The sequence below is a fragment of the Notothenia rossii genome, assembly GCF_949606895.1.
Source record: "Notothenia rossii genome assembly, chromosome: 5".
NCBI classification, from domain to species: domain Eukaryota; kingdom Metazoa; phylum Chordata; class Actinopteri; order Perciformes; family Nototheniidae; genus Notothenia; species Notothenia rossii.
In genome coordinates this window covers 5,657,705-5,677,649 of record NC_136903.1, presented here as the reverse complement: position 1 = coordinate 5,677,649, position 19,945 = coordinate 5,657,705, and the positions used below count along the sequence as shown (strand labels likewise).

The following is a 19,945-nucleotide window of genomic DNA, read 5'->3' as shown; positions in this document are numbered from 1 at the left end:
AATAGTTCTGGTCGTAAAGAACCGGGTGATTTGCTACCGTAATATCTCGTTTGGAATATGAGGAAATGAACTGCGGTCTGGCTCTCCCAGCTTTCACGCGGTTTGATTGGCTGCGCTTGCACTGGCGGGATTTGCATAAACGGGATTTGATTGGCTGATGCCAAGCATCGAGCCTCAAAAGTTGAACATTGTTCAACTTTTGATGCCGATAGACGCTCGTGATGCTTGCAAAGCCATGCCATGCTCCCCACAATGCAGTTCGGCGAAGATTAAATCTTCTACGTCACCCCATTCAAGTGAATGGGCGAAGCGTTGAAAGCATTTTTCGATGCCTGTAGTGTAGACGGGCCGTTATTGTGAGGGCGCAGCTACAGTGTTCAATTTCACACAACGCTACATGGTTGAAAATTCCCATACTGTTCACAGTGCACAACAGTGTAGTATCCAAATTGAAACACATCACAAAAGATGCAAACATCTCAAGATGGCAGCTCCTTTATCTGGGATTCTTTGGCTACACTTTTGTACAGTGGGAGTTAGTGCTGACTCTTTGTCCATGTATCTTTCTCAGCAGGAGATAATAATGTATTTGTTGCAAGCTAGACCACATATAATGTCTGATGATGAACACACAAAGAATTCAATTGGTCCTTTGGGTCACCTTTATATAAATGCAATAGCAGATAAGCTTACTATCCTGTCTCACTTACAATACAAACCGCCTGTAATGAGCATCACGAGGGTCCCCTCCACAGCATCCTCGCAGCAGATGTCACGTCAATCGATGTGACCTCAGTATTTCAACAAATAAAAGTCAGGGAGAAACGTGCGAGTCCGGTGGGAACGTCTCATGCGGAAAATGCAAGCCGAGCATGACAAGCCCGGGTTTATATGGTGTAACGTATCTCATATGTCAGGGGCTTTTATGAAACACCTAGGATGAGAGCTGCATGGACGAACCTTATAGCAATCATCGGCAGGAAAAACGACCCATCTGTTATGAAAACCCCACGGAAAATGTGTCTTATTCAATACGTTTAGTATGTGAACAGTTTTTAATATCTCATCCCTATCTGCGAATGCTGGAAAGAATGAAGGAGTTGACCTTTTTATAATTTGCTTTGATCTGCAAACTGTAACGTTAGCTACTGTGTCAGTCTGACCGAGCATGTGGACAACTCTGGAAAGCTCATTTAAAATAAATGTGCTGTTAAGTAGAAGTTCCTAGACAGGGCATGAATAGTGTCTTTTGGCCCCCGATCATCAAACTCAGCAGTCCCTTATGATAAAAATCCTCGTTTTACGATAAAAATATGTTGAGACGTGCAGGAAAATAAGTCGTAGTGTCAAGAAGTGATGACAAATCATCCCTAACTGGTGTCAGAAATGTTATGGTAGTCTCTTGTTGGAGCTATAGGAAGCAGGATCATCATTCAAACAGCCAGGTTACATACAAGGTAGAGAGATTTAGTAGCACCGAGAGGCTGGAAGCTGCATTGTTCCTGTGTGGGAGAAGCCTGGAGGACACACACACAAATAGATTATTTAACTGTAAGAAAAGACTGTGTGGGGAGGGAGGTGAAGGAAGTAGAAAAAAGAGAGGAAGGTGGTTAGTCAAGAGAAGAATTGAAGGGGAGTATGTGGGCAAAATGGAACTTGGGAGGAAAGGGGGAGAGACAGACATTTTTCTCCTGAAGCAACATTTTGTCTTCAGTATCTGTGCACAACAAGAACATAATATCCTTCTGTCGGGGGTGTGTGAGGGCTCTTGCTCTTTGCGTAGTAGAACAATTAATAATGCAGATAAAGTATCGACATAAAGAATGACATTCCTGCACTTTAAGGGCTGTGTTGACATGCTTTGGAGAATTGTGTTATATTTCCCCTTTGGACGAAATTGCCATTGTTACAACTTGCCCTGTTGTCATCTACTGTTATTTATTTCTTTTGGTTGTTGCCCCCAAAAAAACTAAAACATGAAACACAAAGTCATGCCACTGTCAGCAAGTATTGATAAGATGAATGGAGAGTCAGCGGGCCATGCTATTCTAAGAAACCAGACAACCAATTATTGATTCCCATCTCTAACGTAAGTAAAATGGTTTAGTGTCCCAAACTATAAACTTGAAAAAACAGCGCTGGTTTTCTTCGTCAGATCTCTTTTTTTTTTTTTTTAACCGGTCAAAACATGGAATCAAAAATATTATCAGAACTGCCTCCCTACGGGGTCTTCAAACATCAATGTCCAGATGTTATTTAATACAAATATGTCCCTCTTTTAGTCAAATGTTTTCCTTTCAGTCATTTTCGGTATTTTATGTTTCTTATTTCAGTTTTATAAACTCCACATATTGTTCCCACTGGTTTCCTCTTGGACTTGTTTACGAGTCACAAACGAAGCTGTCGACCTTGCATGGCGTCGGGGTCCCTAACACCCTGACAGTCCCCTACAGCAACACACACACACACACACACACACACACACACACACACACACACACACACACACACACACACACACACACACACACACACACACACACACATTAACACATGGCTCCATGCACTCGGTACAAGAAGCCACCTGCGTACTTAAACACACACACTTCACGGTTATTACATTCACTGAGAGTCAGGTTGCAGAGTAACGTGCACCCTATATGTCCAGGTGGGGTAATGTAATGTGTGTCCACAACAATACACACACACACACAGAGCTATTTGTGCGCTCCACATGCCTTTGCATTTCACTTTCTCTGAGAAATGTCATTTCCACACACCCCGACGACATCCAAACCTCTCCCTGCTGTCTGGACCACACAATTGCTGGTGCAATGCGGGGGTCAAAGGTCTGTTATTCCAGAGAGAGGGCCAGCTGAGCGTCCAGCCACCAGACAGACTTTTTGCATGTGTGCAAGCATGCTAACTCTGGCTAAGCCTCCACAACACGCTGAGTATTTTTGTACATTAGCAAGAGCGCCATTACCCTATTTTTGCACCGCAGGGACAGTGTTTGTATGCAAAACCTTCTCTCTTGGTAACCCAGTCCCCGGTTCATGATTCAGGCATTAGTGTGTCTATTCACACAGGACCCGGGGGCCACAGTGAGAGTATGAACACGACATTAGAGCATGCAGATCACCTTTCACCCCCTCTTCTTGACTTTTCCTGAGCAGTGCCGCGGGGTTTAGGAGCCCCACGACTCGGAAACCCTATCGCCACGCCGTTGTTTGGGGGACAATGGCTGCTGGTTAAGTATGGGGCAAAAGGTGTACAATATTTCACGTTCCTGCCCCACGGTGCCTGTTCTACGGCTGGAAAACACGGTCACAAAACGGCCCGAACGATGTCGAACATCAGCAACACCTGCCAGCATCGTAAATCTCCCAAAAGATGAAGGGAAGAAAGGTGAAACATGTGCTTTAAACTTCAATGAAATCAGTTTTAAAAGACAGAACTGGGGGTTTTGTTTACTCAGTGATTGACTGTTCTCCTACTGTATCTTTTCAATAAGGCCACAAGTGACTTTGTTTCAGTCTCTTCGTAACCATAAGGGAGGGTCGAAAAGGACAAAGTTATGAATATTTAATAAATAGAATCATGATTTAACTTAACCTACAAAGTAGATAAGTATTTTTTAATACAATTTCTACCCCTACCGCCCCAAAATGTTGAGTGGTTTTAGTCCTTACTCTGGTTTAGAAGCTGCTGCAATGTTCGAAAAAAAACAACATTACTCGAATGTTAAGATCAATAATGGAGAATATATCTTTTTTCAATAGTCATTTTTGTATTTCTCCTGAAATCTTATTGTCAAAATATGTTTTACTGTCTGGCCACTAACAATATATCTATTCAAGTTTCTTGTCCCTTTTGTAAGACTTTACTTTTGTTGGAGAACCTGTTGCCCTCTCTGCCAGGGTCAGTGTGTCGTCCTCTCTCTCCGAGCCAAAAGCAGCCACGGATAACTGCAGCGGAGCTTCAAACAGAGCCTGTCAAAACAGCCTTTCCACTGTCCAAGTTCATTGCCTTGATCCTCGGGAATACCTTTAGCCGGGGCAGAGGAATGCCTCTAAGACCTTTTTTTTCCTTCCACGTTCTCCCTCCCATCGCCCTGCTCCGCTTCAACAAACATCCCAGTTTGTTTGCTCTGAAAATAATCCGTCCAGGGTCTGTTTCTTGAGCCGCGTGGTGAAATGTCCGTAGCGGTGACGTGTCTATCTGTTGAAGTTTTGAGAAGAACGCTGGACACAGATTCACATCAGAGGCCATCATCGAGCCCATCAAACATCATCTTTTCCTACGTGGCCTTAACTTCATCCAACTTGAATTTAACTGTCACTTCTTATGACTCTCTTTAATGTGCAGTAAGTCAGTGCAGATCAGCTGGCTGCACCGCCTCACAGCTGTGAGCTTGGCATAAAAACATCCAACCGTTCAGCCAGCTTTCAATTTTCTCCACATTTCCAATGAGTTTGAGTCCAGCGTTGGCTCTGACTGACCTTCAGGACTTTTGATTTAAACAAGGTTTGCAGTTAGCTGTCTCTTCCCTTCATATTGGCGATGTCAAGGTCATTGAGAAAGAAGCACCTGATGTATTACTCATCTTCAAAGCGAGCTTAAACACTAAACCAATGATGCAGCAAATGAACTGCAAATAAGGGCCCAGGCATTTCTTCATGTAGAGGATTAAAACTAGATCAGTTTTTAACATTTTAGCCACAACAAACGATCAAAACTAAAGTCAAAAACATCTCCCTGAGGAAAGCAGTAGTGAAATAAGTACTCACAGCTTTGACTTGAGTATTTAGTAGTGATGCCAAATTGTAAAGAATACTCTGTTTGTATAAGTCCTGATTTTATTTAAGTAAAATTCCATTGTTGGCATAAAAATATACTTGAAAGTACAAAAAGTAAAAGCAATCGGGCTGCAGACTCCTTTTTGTTTATTTCAGTAAAATAGTGACATCATTTTGTAACACTTCTATTGGCTAGCGCTCCAACACATTATACGTGATAGGCTAAGGGGCGGGACATCTCTAAGCGGTTGACCAATCCCAACAGAGCCGGTCAGCTAACCAATCAGAGAAGACTGGGCTCTGGTTTCAGACAGAGGGTGAAATAAAGAGCTTTTTGAACATTAGAGCATGGAGACATGTCCCAGTAGAGACATCTGAATATAAATAAGAACCTGGAAATTAGCAGAATAGGGCTTCTTCCCAATATTAGCCCATATAAGCGTCTGTTGAACCCTCCATCTGTATGTCTAAATGCTCTTGGCTCTACATTTTTGAACATTAGAGCATGGAGACATGTCCCAGTAGAGACGCTAAATACACATACAGTATGTCCTCTTTTAGTAACATAACAAAATCAACTCAAATTTAAATTTAATTACAGTAAAAAAGTTACTCTCCATAGCTGGGGGAAAGTGAGGCATGTAGGAGTTGGCTCTGAGAGACACTTTTGAAAGGAGCCGTCCACAGGTCTTCATAAAGTTTGTACCTGTACTCCCCCCCCCCTGCCTCCCTCCCCCCCCCCCCGTCCTTCAGTGGAGAGGTCATCATCCACTGAAGCTGAGAAAACAACCGAAAGCTGGGGCTGGTCAGGCAGTCGGGTCAAGGACCTTTAAGAGCCACCCTGTGGGTCATTAATAATTAATGAAACCTGAGGCTGGGACAGGAGGCCATGACTAAACACCAAAAGGGCCGAAGCAAGTGAAAAGGCAGAGGGGGGAGAGGGAGGGGGGGGGGGGATCGAGAAGAGGCCCTGACTCAGACTCTGGATACAGTCTCTGCTCCCACTGTATGCTCCAAAGACTGCAGACGCAACAATCTGCACGACCCAGCGACGTTTGGAAAGCAAAACGTGGAGACTTTAGGTCCTCAAGTGCGGAAGAATGATCCCACTCAGGAAAAGTTATTTTTAGTTAGTCTTCCTTCTCCATCCGAGCAACAATTACAGAACATGCCACATTTAGTTTATTTAAAACTCATTTGAACATGGCTGGTTAGGAATCAGCTGTCAACACTTACATTTTCTAAACTACACAAAAACGTTCTGTACTGCTTCAACCCGTGGTTATCTGCCTGCTATGTAATATCTTTTCTTTTTATTTGTTTATTAGCTATTTCTGTATTGTGAGCGTCTATTTTACAGAAAAATCAATGTGCACTGTATCTCAACTACATTTTTGATGGAATGAATAACAGCACCAACGTCTTCTTCACTGTTTCCCATGAAATCCTGCCGCCCCAAAAACTCCTGTTCAACAAAGCGCGTATGCTCGCCCTCGGGGTACAACCACGCCGAGACCTCCATTACGAGCAGGGCCTGATGAAAGAGTGGCTAAGGGGGGCTTAGGAGGTTTTGGTTCTTAGCCCTCCCCCGTCGGGCCAGATATGAAAGCAGATAGTTCAACATGGTGTTATATAACAAGCAGGAGAGCAGTGTTTGGATGGGCCGATCCAATCTGGCTGACGATTCCAAGAAAATTGTGTATTATGTGAAAATGTGTTGCGGTCTTTACTGCTTGTTCCAGGTTTTAGATTTCCGTGCAAGCTCACTATTCTGAAGAGGATGTGACCACAAAGATATATTGATATCATGTACAATAAGAAGTACTATTTCCACTGTCATGCGTATATACAGTATATACCAGGAGGATGACGGCCACATCTGAACATTTCATTGAGCTCTTAACATAAGTTAATGTTATTTTGAGTTCTGAAATCAAACAAAGAGAATAAAGTTAGAAAATACTTCGTTTTTTGCAGAATTCTGACTTTTTTTCTTAGAAATCTGCTTTTTTCCCTCAAAATTCTGACTTTAAATTCTGACTTTTCTCTGAATTCTGACGTTAATCTCAGAATAAATAAAAAAATCCCTTTTGGTCTCAACAGAACATTACAGCTGATCCAGGATTGACATTTTAGGATCGACAGGTGCTTCAGTGTTACATTATTCAATCGTGGGACCTTGTGTCTCCAATTGAAGGGGAAACATATTCTATAAGACATTGTTTGGTGTCAGAGACATTGTTAATACATTATTATCATAGCTTGATTCATAGAGTTTCTCAAAGGGTTGACCTCCAATCTTTACCTGATGCCTTTTATTGTATCCTCTGCAGAGTTCATCAGACGACTGCGACCCACATGAGGGAATCAACGAAGGGAAAGAGAGCAAGTACCGCCTGCAGGTGACCCAGTTCGTCCAGAGGCTGGAGTACTGGCAGAAAGAGTTGACCAACACCTTGGTTACATCCATCACCGTGGTAACAGTCCATGGCCGAGCTGTGGCGTATTTGGGCACCTCTGATGGACGCCACATTCAGGTGAGAAGGGTTTGTTATGGGAGCGCTTGATTTGATGTGCAGGGACGTTTTTCTATGATGAGAGCATGCATTTCAAACACTTTTTAAAACAGACGGCCCGGGGACCATTTTGAATCGGCCATCAGCTAATTAAAAAAGTATAATGCTACACGGCCCACAAATGAAACTTGTGCTTGTCTTATTTTGCACTTCTGAAATATATCTGTACACATATATTACACCGTAGTATTCATGTGTTAATAAAACCACTTTACAAATTCATTCAGTCGATTAAAGTTGGAAACATTTTCTAACATATCTTAGTTGATAAGAAAAAAGCCCGATGACTTATTTACAAGTTTGAAATAGACCCTTCCTATTTCTCCTTATTATAATCAATGTGAGGCTTCTGGTTTAAGGGATGAGCTGCCAACACTCAGGAGCATACTTTACCTACATTTGATAGATTTTGCTAACTTATAACTGAACGTATGAGGCAGTATATCTCTAGTGAGTGGCCCCAGCCCTTCGTATATTTCTCTGTATGTGGCCTTCGGTGAAAACAGTTTGGAAACCCCTGTTTTTAAACGTTCTACATTGTTTAAGATGTACGAGGCTGATGACGTCGGCAGGTGACGATGATCTGTCTTTTATTGACTTTTGAGTTCTGGCAGGAACCCAATTTGCGTGGGAAATACTAGCAGTTAGGCGTAAACAGACAGCCTGAGGCACTGTGGTTTCCCCTCTCTTATTCCTCATGTAAATTGGGCAGGATGTTGGCATGTTTGCAGAGAACGCACCCTCACATTCAGGTGCCTCCGCTTCAGGCAGGTTGAGGGAGTCTATGACCGAGCACCAGGAGCTTTCTGTTTACACAATTGTTTTACCTTTGACCTGTGCTCAGTGAGCCTCCAAAAAAAAACGCTCGTTCCAGTCTGCCATCTGAGCAAACACTGCATTTGGTCGATCTTTGTACAAACCCACAGTGGATTACGCCCTCCTGGTCGCTTGTCAGCTGCTTTCAACGTGTCATACATGACCTGTCAATACTTCTGCATGGGGTTTAGGTCATGGGACTACTTTTAAGTCATGGGATGATTAGGGCTGGAAAGTGACGAGTATTCAAATATTTGCACTTTTTTGCATATAGGATTTGTCTGGCTTGCTAAAACAGAAATCTATGAACCTGGTTTAACTTTTTACACTTTACTTTTTTAGTTTAAATCATGTGGACCAATAATGAAGTTCCTCTTTGAGCAAGTTTTCTTGTAAATTCCTCGCAAAAACACCACTTTTATCTCATTTACCTCCACAAAAATCAGCTTGCAGATTCTCTTATAATAAATACCAAGCAAAATCTCTTTCACTTCTTCAATTGTTCTTCTCTCTTGCTGCAAAGTGCTTTCTGTGAAGATCGTTTGAATAACAGCATGGAATGCAAGTTGTTATTGAATGCAGCGCTGACGATAATAGCAGCTTTTAAAACTTTCTGGAGACTGTCAGGGAAGCTTCTCATGCTGTCCTTGTAAGCAGAGATTTCTCTCTCAAGTAAGCATTTTTCTGCATTTGAAAAGTTAAAAATAGGCAACATCGGCTTGAAATATGAACGTTTCTCAGAACAACTTTTTTTTAAATGTACGTGACTTAGATTTTTGGAATAACTTATTTTCTGAACCTTCTCTTTAAAACTATTAAAAATAGCTTAACGTCTATGCAAATCACCACAACTGCGTTAAGTGAGAATATGTATTAATAGATAGGCTTTTTGGCCTCTTGAATGTTACTTGCATTGTTTTATTTGGGAGTGCTATCCATGTGGGGTGAAACAAAGCATTTTGGCACCTAACTTAATATGACTATATATGAGTGTGAATCCCCCCCCCCTTTCTGGGGGTCACTCCTTTTGTCCATCAATGCATACATTTGACTCTGTGTGCACTGCATGCACGGGTTCCAGCTGCAGAGTAAAGTGCAGTGGGGACATTGTGTTGCATGGAACAAAGCACGTAGAGTAAAAGCTGAATTACCTCACGTGTTTTTGAAACACAAGAATGAAGCAAGAGACGTGGAAAAAAGGGGCGACAGCTGCAGTGAGGGATGGAGTTTGAGGGGGGGGGGGTGATGGAGTTGGGGTGCGAGAGGCTTACAAGCCGAACGGCACGTTAATGGTGAACGCCGGGCCCCGCTGACACTTCTCTCTCACGACATTTTCTACTCACCGAGGGTCCCGTGCAGCTGTTGCTGTAACTTTCTCTACTGTTCGCGCCCCCCCCTCCTTCTTTTTTGTTGTTTTTGTGGCAGGCTGAATTGGCTGAAGTTCATTGTTTGAGCTGAAGGGGTTTAAGGGAGCAGAGCAGCTGTCCAGCCGCTCCACTCTATCAAATATGTTCTGCCTGTCAACTGAGACGAGAGGGAGGGGAGACAGCGATGTGTGACCGAATCGACTGAACACTGAGGCTTCTTCGCTTTTATTAACTACGGTTAAACATATTCCCAGTGTTTATAAAGTGATCTTGATTGCTGCAGGATTGAGGTTGCAGTCTGACCGTGCAGGTGAAACAGATACTAACTCATTTTTAAATTGAATTGAGTTTATAGATACAGTATACACATATAAACATACATATAAAATGCAATGTAATGTAATACACACTAGAAGCAGACTAAGAGACAAAGTAAGAAAGATGTCTCAGGATAAATACCTCAGGAAGAAACCGAACAGTGTTAGAAATTAAAATCAATGTTGATATGTCGTAATTTGAATTAAATACACTATTTAATTTAAATCAGTTTTATTCTAAAAAAAACGGAAGTTCACACTATTAATTTAACACTTTTATTCTGAAAATTCTTCATTTCCGGTTAGCATTAGCATGTGGCGAAATGCTACGTTTTCATATCGTGAATTGAAGGTGAACTGACATGTGATGTTGTACACTGAGCACACTGGGATTAGCACTAATTTATTGCCGCTGAATAACATTTATTAGGGAATGTCTAAATAACCACAGACACCAGAATGATGTAATTTAGCTACAGAAAAAGGCAGGAATTGCATTGGACCCGCCCCCCGACGACGCTGGCCAATAGGAGAAGACCTCAGATGACAACAGGAAGAGCAAGCCAATAATTGACCTTTTCTACCCCCTGACCTGTACTGACCGGTCGGATGAGGAGAGCGCCTCCACTCGCACATTTCATTTTGTACACCACCGCATCTTTTATGTTATTAAATGCTGTTAACTTTTATAAGCTTCCCCTGACTCTTTTCAGTCTCTCCTGACTTCAGGGTTCCAGAATTGCTTACAACAGTCAACAGTGATTTAGATTATCAACCATTTTGTATCCTAGCTGCTAAATATTAGTGCCGGAATGAGTCCTGAACTTGGAAATGAGTTAGCATATTAGCACTTCTTGTACCCATGCTCATAGTCAATGGGTTTTAAATACGTTTTTTGTTAAATTAACGATATAGTGTCTGTGGTTAACGAAAGTTGAAGAGATGTCCAATGTGTCTGGTGTTCTGTGTGTTCAGCAGACAAGACTTATTATTTTACTTTATTAAAAAAACAAAGATGACGACAGCCAGAATTGCTCCAGGTTTCAAAACAGTTCAGCATAAGCCAATGTGAGAGGTGACAGTCACTACATATACTTTTTTTTTTTACAATTGGGGCCTGAGCGCTTGTGTTCTTTTGGCCCAGTTTACAGCTTACCTCGTTCCTTGATTGCAGCGACTTCTTTCTTGACTCAAATGTTATTATAACTTGATCGGAAATACGCCAAATGACCCGAGGTGTAATGAACTGGAATGATGTATTAGCCGGCTCTCAAGTATCCTGTTGTGACCGAAGTTTCTCACTCACTTACCCTGAGTTTCTTTTTAAAGGCGTACATTTGAACTGACAACCCTTCCACCACCTGCTCTTTCCCCACGATTAGCTACAATAGGAATTGCAAGACTTGGTAGTCCTTGTCGGCAACGCATTTCATTGTTAGTACGTTAAAAAATAACCTGTCAACTTTTCATGTTTTCCAGTTTCCTGGTTGTTCCCAGTGAGGGGAACAAGGAGTCGAGTCAGTGACAGAAAAATAGTTTTGTTTCCCCCCCAATGAACTCCATTCTGGCTCAGGAAGTGTTTCCCTCGGCTTCACTTGGGCCACTGTGGGAATAACACAGAAGCCGTGTTTAGAGGCCAAACTTCCCCCCCGCCTGCTTAATACAATAAGCTGTAATTTACACCGCTATTACCTCCAGAGAGATGCCTGTTGTATGGCCCTGTCCCCAGCGGAAAGCCTGCCATTATACTCGCTGTCACAAAGCTAACGTTGATCATGAGGCTCAAACAGTGGGAGGAATGAAGCCGGGGAACAAGGAGGGTGAGCGGAGTGTCAGCCGAGCAACAAAATCACATTTAAAGTTACAATACAGAGTGTTATGAGTATTTAATGGAATCACACACGCGTACCAAAAGTCCCATCCCTGCAGAGCGCTTTTGTTTCTGCAGAAAGTCACTTTGCAGATATCCGTGTGTGTGTGTGTGTGTGTGTGTGTGTGTGTGTGTGTGTGTGTGTGTGTGTGTGTGTGTGTGTGTGTGTGTGTGTGTGTGTGTGTGTGTGTGTGTGTGTGTGTGTGTGTGTGTGTGTGTGTGTGTGTGTGTGTGTGTGTGTGTGTGTGTGTGTGTGTGTGTGTGTGTGTGTGTGTGTGTGTGTGTGTGTGTGTGTGTGTGTGTGTGTGTGTGTGTGTGTGTGTGTGTGTGTGTGTGTGTGTGTGTGTGTGTGTGTGTGTGTGTGTGTGATAGGGGGATGGTATAATTCAGAGGGCTTCATGTAACTGGAGCAACCACACAGCCCATTAGAGACCCAGTTCTCTCCTGTTTGCTCCCGGGCCCTGTAATTGCATCTTAACCGCAAATGATGAATACTGTTCCAGGTGTGTTGACTGTGTGTGATGAAGAGAGAACAAGTAGGGATGTGTGTGTGTGTGTGTGTGTGTGTGTGTGTGTGTGTGTGTGTGTGTGTGTGTGTGTGTGTGTGTGTGTGTGTGTGTGTGTGTGTGTGTGTGTGTGTGTGTGTGTGTGTGTGTGTGTGTGTGTGTGTGTGTGTGTGTGTGTGTGTGTGTGTGTGTGTGTGTGTGTGTGTGTGTGTGTGTGTAAAGACAAAAGTGTGTGTCAGTGAGTAAAAAAGAGTGATAAATGTGTGTGTGTTGCAAGTGTGCCGACGTACAGTATGTTCCTGAAACACCGCCCAAGTTGGAAGAGGATATAAAGTGCATTCTTTTGTCTCCTCTCAATTAAAACCTCTCTATAGTGAAAGTTAACAGCTCAATTGAATGTCACTACTAGAATGTGTCTCTTCAAATTATAAGTATTACTGCGTCTTAGGTTACAGAAAGTTATGTAACTCAAATAAAGTGAAGTTCATTCAAAACATTAACACATTGTGTCTGCAGGCATTTGTAAAGGCTGAAGCTGAATTACTGCCAGACCAATTTTATAGCTGTCAAAATCGACTAATTACACGAAAAATAGTGAATAGATTGCGAGCGTCTCTGCCTCCAGCGTTTGTTAAGATAGTTTTAACATGCCTTGATCAAATGGTTGCCTTCAAGCACGGAGATCAAAATAGATATTCTTTTCATCAAACTTCTGGAAAGAAAACGAAGAATTAAATGTCCAGAGATGTCAGGTGTGAACGTGTTTATTTGCCTTATTAGGAAGAAGCAGACATTATACAAGACGGATAAAATGGACTTTACTTCATAACTTTGAGAACATAACAAAAGATGGAATATACGCTTTGAAAAGCAAGAGCATGCATGCAAACGCTGCAAAAAATCATCCATGCATCGTCATGTTCATGCATTCAGACACACACAACGTTAACTAGGGCTGCTCAATTAATCGTATTTTAATCGGAATTACGATTTTGGCTTGCAACGATTATGAAAACAACATAATCAAAATAAAACGATTATTATTATTATTATTATTATTTTTAATTCTGTGGGTTTTTCAGTTGCATTAAACTTAAAGTTCAGGGTAATCAACTGCCTACCTTGAGACCTCAGAAATCGGGACCATTTCAAAATGCAAAAGAGGGGTGGGGGGGATGCTAGTGGATCGACGGAGCTGTTAGATTAACATGCTTATTGTAGTTGTAAGTGCAATGCCTTGCGGCCTGTAGCTGGGCTGGAAAGGAGTGAGCAGAGAGTAGAGTAGTTGTCGATTCTGTTTTCTGTGACTATCTGCCTCACCCTCTCAGACTTTCAGTTGCACGCGCTACTAAAGAGACGTGTTACCATGGAAACCAAACAATGGTGAAGCTGTATTAAAGTCCGAGTGGAAACAGTCCTGAGTAAATCTGATTTTGTCAGAAATCGGGAGAAATGCGGGAGAAATATGACCCCGGGAGGAAACCGGGAGAGGGCAATGAAATCGGGAGTCTCCCGCGGAAATCGGGAGGGTTGACAAGTATGTGTTAAAGGCCCCATGTCATGGCCATTTCTACTGATCATAATTCCATTGTTGAGGTCTACTAGAATAGATTTACATTGTTCATTGTTTAGATTTACATTTGGACCAATTGGTCCATTTGGTCGTTGTTACGTCACTTGGTACCAGAAAGAAAAAGAGAAATCCCCAACGAGGCGTTCTGGGGCAGCATAGACAGGTCTTTCCTGTGTTAGAGTTTTACTCGCTACAGGGTGTACTTTGAGGGTTTGTGACTCTGCAGACCGTTCACATGCAGAAAAACCTTCATAACACACAAGGGGACGGGTGATAACCAGAAAAGCATGACATGGGACCTTTAATGTTTGTGGACTAACAAAACAGGTGGTCCATGCTAAAGGTTTGAGTTGAGTTCAGGATGCTGTCAAATTGGCACAAACTTCCCCTATAATGACTTAATCTGGATTGATTATGACCCGAGCCCAGGGAGGACATTTTACTTGCCAAACATATTGAACTAATGGATTAATTATTTGTAATGGCTGTAACTAATTACACACTCTAACATGATGAATTCTCACGGCAAGTTGTGTTGACCCAGGTAAAATAAACAGACGCATAGTTAATGATATAAATTACACCTTAACCGCTTTGAAAATTAAAAACGTCTGCTGTGAGAAAGATCTGTCGGACCTTGACACCCGACGAAGAGTGAACATTGTAATTAATTAGCTTTTTAACACAACGCTGCTGTAAAGGTGATACACTGGGAGAGATCGAGACAGTCTGGATCATATTCCACTGGATCCTTCATTGCTTCAGCGCCATGTCGATGTCTTCCACTTTCCGATCATCGAGGCTTTGTTTGTCTTCAGGCGCTGCTGTGGATCTCTTGTTGTCAAATAAAAGACTCCGTATAATCTTTCCTTGTAATGTAATTCATTGTCTGTATCAACTTACAATGTATAGAAATGTTCTTAAGTCAACAACGGTGGTGAAACAGCGGTGACTAAATCCATCCTCCTAACCTTAGCTGACCTTTACTTAAAAAAAATATCAGTTTCATTGTGAAGAAACATTAAATATCTTGGACTGCAGTCACTTCTTCGCTTACAGTGCGTCTTTTTGACTTAGTTTCCTTCTGCTGTGTCTTTAGCAACAGACTTAGCCACTATATAAGCCTGAGGTTTCAATGCATGGCACTTGCAGGAGAGAAACATTGAGATTATTTGTTGAGAAACACAGCATCAGGCCCTCACCTTTTTAGTTTGTCATTTGACGTGCAGCGTCTTAAAGAAAAGTACTCCTGTCACTAAAGCAATTTAAACGTTGTCTGGTTACCTGTTTGCTGATCTCATCTCTATTTGTCTAGCTTTTGTTCTCAAAGCAACTTCAGTTACAGTCTCAGGCAATGATACTGAGTCATGACGCACGACGTGAAGACATTGACTTTACATTAGAAAATAAAATAAACAATTAAATAATTTAATTAATGAGAGTACGTTTTTGTTTTGGAGTGAACCATGAACTGTTGCAAGAACAAGTGCATGCATGTGCTCCTATAGCTACACTACTTGCTAAATAGATACAATACAATAATACAAAGAGGCTTTATTGGCATGACCACATTTTAAATTGCCAAAGCACGAGGCGTTATAACAGAACAACAACTAAAAAGAAACACTAAACATAACTAATTTGACTTGCATCACAGCAGCTCCATGTGTAACATCAACAGACAAATATCAAGACACAAACATTTAACACAACAGCTCAATTACTGAGAGAAAACATGCTCAAGCCTTCAGCGTGCATTTGATCTGGCTCTGTATCTACTGTGAGGACGGACTGGAGCACAAAGGATGCTTCAATCTGACTTTATTGAATCGTGGGACCCTGTATCTCCGATTAGATGGTAGCAGTTCGTATTGTCTGCTCAGCACATGGTTTGGGTCAGAGATGATGTTGTTAGACAGCCTTATTAGGCTGTTATGACAGGCTGAGTCATAAAATCTAAAGTCATAAAGTGTGTGAGCATTTACTCGTGCTGTATCCCTGTCTTAAATGACTTCTCCATGTTTCAGGTGCTGTTCTCCCGCTTCGCCTCCCCTCATGTGAACGTGCGTCTGGACTCTCAGCCCGTCTCGGCCAGCGTTGCTCTGCTGGAGGCCGACGGCTCAGGAGGATCTCTGCTGGTGGCCACTGGGAACAAGGTGGGGCTGAAACACTGAGAATAATGACCTTTATTTACTCCTGAACAAAGTGGGGAGGGTCTCAGAAAAACATGCCATGTACAGTAGCTCCATTGCTACACATTTGGTCGTGTGTGTCCTGTGTTCATATCTCAAGAATAACAAGAGCATGAAGAAGACGGACTGGAAACACTGCCATATCTTTGTGTTGATCATTGCCTTTTCAAATACTTTAAGTGTGCTAGGCTTATTTCATCTTGTGAAGACTTCAAAACCATTGCAACTAACATAGTTTCATGATTTTAGATTGCCCTGTAGAATAAAGGCATTTTAACTTTGCACTAACCCTACCTTGTGCATTGGATTTTTAAATAGACTTGAATTTGACTTGTTTTTGAAACCATATTCCACTCATTCATCACCGAGCCCTTCGTGAGCAATCATAACAAGAACATAATCTGTACAAATTCCTTGCATTAGCGAGATGATGACACACACTCTCTTTTACTAAAAGCAGATAAACACAGAAAAGAGCCAACAGGATTAAAGTTTTTTTCCACTTCTAATCCAATCGTCCCTAAGGGGAAACACTTTGCTTGTTTGTGAGATAATACATTAACACTACAGACTTTTCTTTCCTCTTTCCAGATCACTAAAGTCCCTCTGATTGGCCCCGGCTGTGATCAGCTGACCACCTGTACTTCCTGTTTGTTGTCGTCACGGGTGACAGAATGTGGCTGGTGTGATGGACGCTGCACCAGAGCCAATCAGTGCCCCTCCCTATGGACCCAGGACTACTGCACACCCGTCATCACTAAGGTAACCACAGTTAGTCACCATGGTGATAATTATGGCCGGTAACTTAATATTTGTACTCACTAGCTACATTATTTGTTGTGTCTAAGCCCTAAGAGAGTAAAAAGGGCATGTGGTAATGTAGAATGTTAGCACTCCAACACATTGTACGTATTAGTTTAAGGGGCGGGACATCTCCAAGGGGTTGACCAATCACAACAGAGCCAGCCAGCTAACCAATCAGAGCAGACTGGGCTCTGGTTTCAGACAGAGGGTGAAAAGAGGTGCTGCAGCACAGGCAGTATGAGAACATAAAAAGAGCTTTTTGAACATTAAAGCATGGAGACATGTAGAGACTACATACTGATATACACCTGAACATCAGCAGGAGAGGACTCTTTAAAGTAGAGACACTACATACTATTATACGCCTGAACATCAGCAAGAGAGGACTCTTTAAAGTAGAGACACTACATACTGATATACACCTGAACATCAGTAGGAGAGGACTCTTTAAAGTAGAGACACTACATACTGATATACACCTGAACATCAGCAGGAGAGGACTCTTTAAAGTAGAGACACTACATACTGATATACACCTGAACATCAGCAGGAGAGGACTCTTTAAAGTAGAGACACTACATACTGATATACACCTGAACATCAGTAGGAGAGGACTCTTTAAAGTAGAGACACTACATACTGATATACACCTGAACATCAGCAGGAGAGGACTCTTTAAAGTAGAGACACTACATACTGATATACACCTGGACATCAGCAGGAGAGGACTCTTTAAAGTAGAGACACTACATACTATTATACGCCTGAACATCAGCAAGAGAGGACTCTTTAAAGTAGAGACACTACATACTGATATACACCTGAACATCAGCAGGAGAGGACTCTTTAAAGTAGAGACACTACATACTGATATACACCTGAACATCAGCAGGAGAGGACTCTTTAAAGTAGAGACACTACATACTGATATACACCTGGACATCAGCAGGAGAGGACTCTTTAAAGTAGAGACACTACATACTGATATACACCTGAACATCAGCAGGAGAGGACTCTTTAAAGTAGAGACACTACATACTATTATACGCCTGAACATCAGCAGGAGAGGACTCTTTAAAGTAGAGACACTACATACTGATATACACCTGGACATCAGCAGGAGAGGACTCTTTAAAGTAGAGACACTACATACTGATATACACCAGAACATCAGCAGGAGAGGACTCTTTAAAGTAGAGACACTACATACTGATATGAACCTAATAATTAGCATAATAGGGCCCCTTTAAACTATTAGCTCATATAAGCGTCTGTTGAACCCAGAATCTGCATGTCTAAATGCTCGAGTCTCTACACTTAGCATTTTTGAAGGTCATGCTCCTTCCTCATTAACAGCAGCACTGTCCTATCTAACACTGTGGGGGCTCAGTGTGGGTGGTGTTCAATCTTTCTGACTTTAATGTTGCACCCCATGCTGTCAGGCTGTTTCCATATATAAGAAACTAAACAAGATGCCACCTACACCGCCCTTAATGGACCAAAGGGGGACGGGAACCTGTAAAAACACCTCTTACTCTGTGAATGACTTAACAAGCAACACTTTAAAAAGAGCTGTAACTCACTAAAGAAAGGATGCTTGGTTGTTTTTTATACAACACCTATAAGGAGTATATGTTATCTTCTGAGATTCTTGTCTAATGTCAGGACACTCATCTGTATGGATTGCCACCAATGACACTAATGCTTAAATAATGCTTACATTTTTCTCGTATGTACTTTAGATTTTTCCAACCTCCGGACCAATACAAGGTTCTACAACAGTGACCATGTGTGGGAGAAACTTTGGATTCGACAAGACAGAGAACTTCAAGGGGTCTGTGGTGACGGTGGAGGTGGCAGGAGCTCCCTGCAAACTGCCCAGACAAGACAGTATCAACAGGTGTGTGTGTGTGTGTGTGTGTGTGTGTGTGTGTGTGTGTGTGTGTGTGTGTGTGTGTGTGTGTGTGTGTGTGGGGGTGTGTGTGTGTGTGTGTGTGTGTGTGTGTGTGTGTGTGTGTGTCACGCCTTGCTGAATACACACCATGCCTGTGTGTGTTGTTGATGTACTTCTATTTATCGGCATGCAATGTTATAATGCTGTCCTATAATGATTAGTTTTCCGCACAGTATCTGGTAAAGCCACATTTGAGAGGCATAGAGAAGCAGAGTGTGTGTTAAGTGGTGTGTTTACGAGACAGAGCGACACTGGCATCCTTTAGGGGGAAGGCAGGAGATTAACAGGGGTTATTGTGTTGAAGCAAGAATGTTAAGAAGCCCCCTCTTTCTCCTGCAACACAACACATGACTCCCCTAACTGAAAAATTGCTGGGAAAAGTCGCTGAATCCAGACTTTCCACTCTCCCAACATCCCATTCAAAAGCCCCAACAACTTCATTACAAATTGGCTGGAAACAAATAAAAAAACACAAAAAAAAAAACTTCCCTATTTGTGCGTTTACTACAGGGCTGGAGATGATTGAATTAGGATGAATGCTTGTTGGCTGGGGCACGGTATAACGGGTATAATGCCTGATCTGTGTGTTGTTGGGGGGTTTGTGTTTAGGTGGACTGAGATGCAGTGTTCCCCCGTGTTCAGCGGGAACTTCACCCCGTCAGGACACACAGTGAAGGTCACCAGTGGGAATATGGTGGCCACGATGGAGGGCTTCACTTTTGTGGTAAGAATGACATTTTTCCTTCCTTATCTTTGTTGTGTTTCGATATTGATGGTCCAATACAAAGTCCTACATTCAAGACACCAACACAGATTACATTACATGTTACTTGTTAGACGCTTTTATTCAAAGAGACTTACATACATTCAGTACTGTGGGCAATCCCCACAGGAGCAATTTGGGGTGAAGCGTCTCAGGGACACAACGACATGCTGACTGCAGTGGGACTCGAACTTGCTACCCCCTGATTCGAAGTCCAGCACACTATCCACTGAGCCACAGCCTCCCCTCCAGATGAAAGGAGTAGTCAACACCCGCAGACAAACACAAAAGTTCAAGAGCACCTCTTAACACATATGAAAATCTCTCCAATGACAAAACGGACAACACTTATTGTGTTTCGATATCATATTTGCAACAGCGATAAGATGGTACTTACACTTAATACAC

The 19,945-nt window shown here is 42.2% G+C and overlaps 1 protein-coding gene across 2 annotated transcripts in view; it reads left to right on the top strand.

Annotated features, from left to right (window-relative positions):
* The window catches only part of met (MET proto-oncogene, receptor tyrosine kinase), a 99,063-nt gene that overhangs the window by 23,595 nt on the left and 55,523 nt on the right, over positions 1–19,945 (top strand). For both annotated transcript variants that reach the window (XM_079679803.1, XM_079679802.1), the window contains exons 3-7: positions 7,133–7,336; positions 15,852–15,980; positions 16,608–16,778; positions 18,563–18,720; positions 19,384–19,498. In XM_079679803.1, the coding sequence (XP_079535929.1) occupies positions 7,133–7,336; positions 15,852–15,980; positions 16,608–16,778; positions 18,563–18,720; positions 19,384–19,498 (777 nt within the window). The remainder of the gene's footprint in view (positions 1–7,132; positions 7,337–15,851; positions 15,981–16,607; positions 16,779–18,562; positions 18,721–19,383; positions 19,499–19,945) is intronic.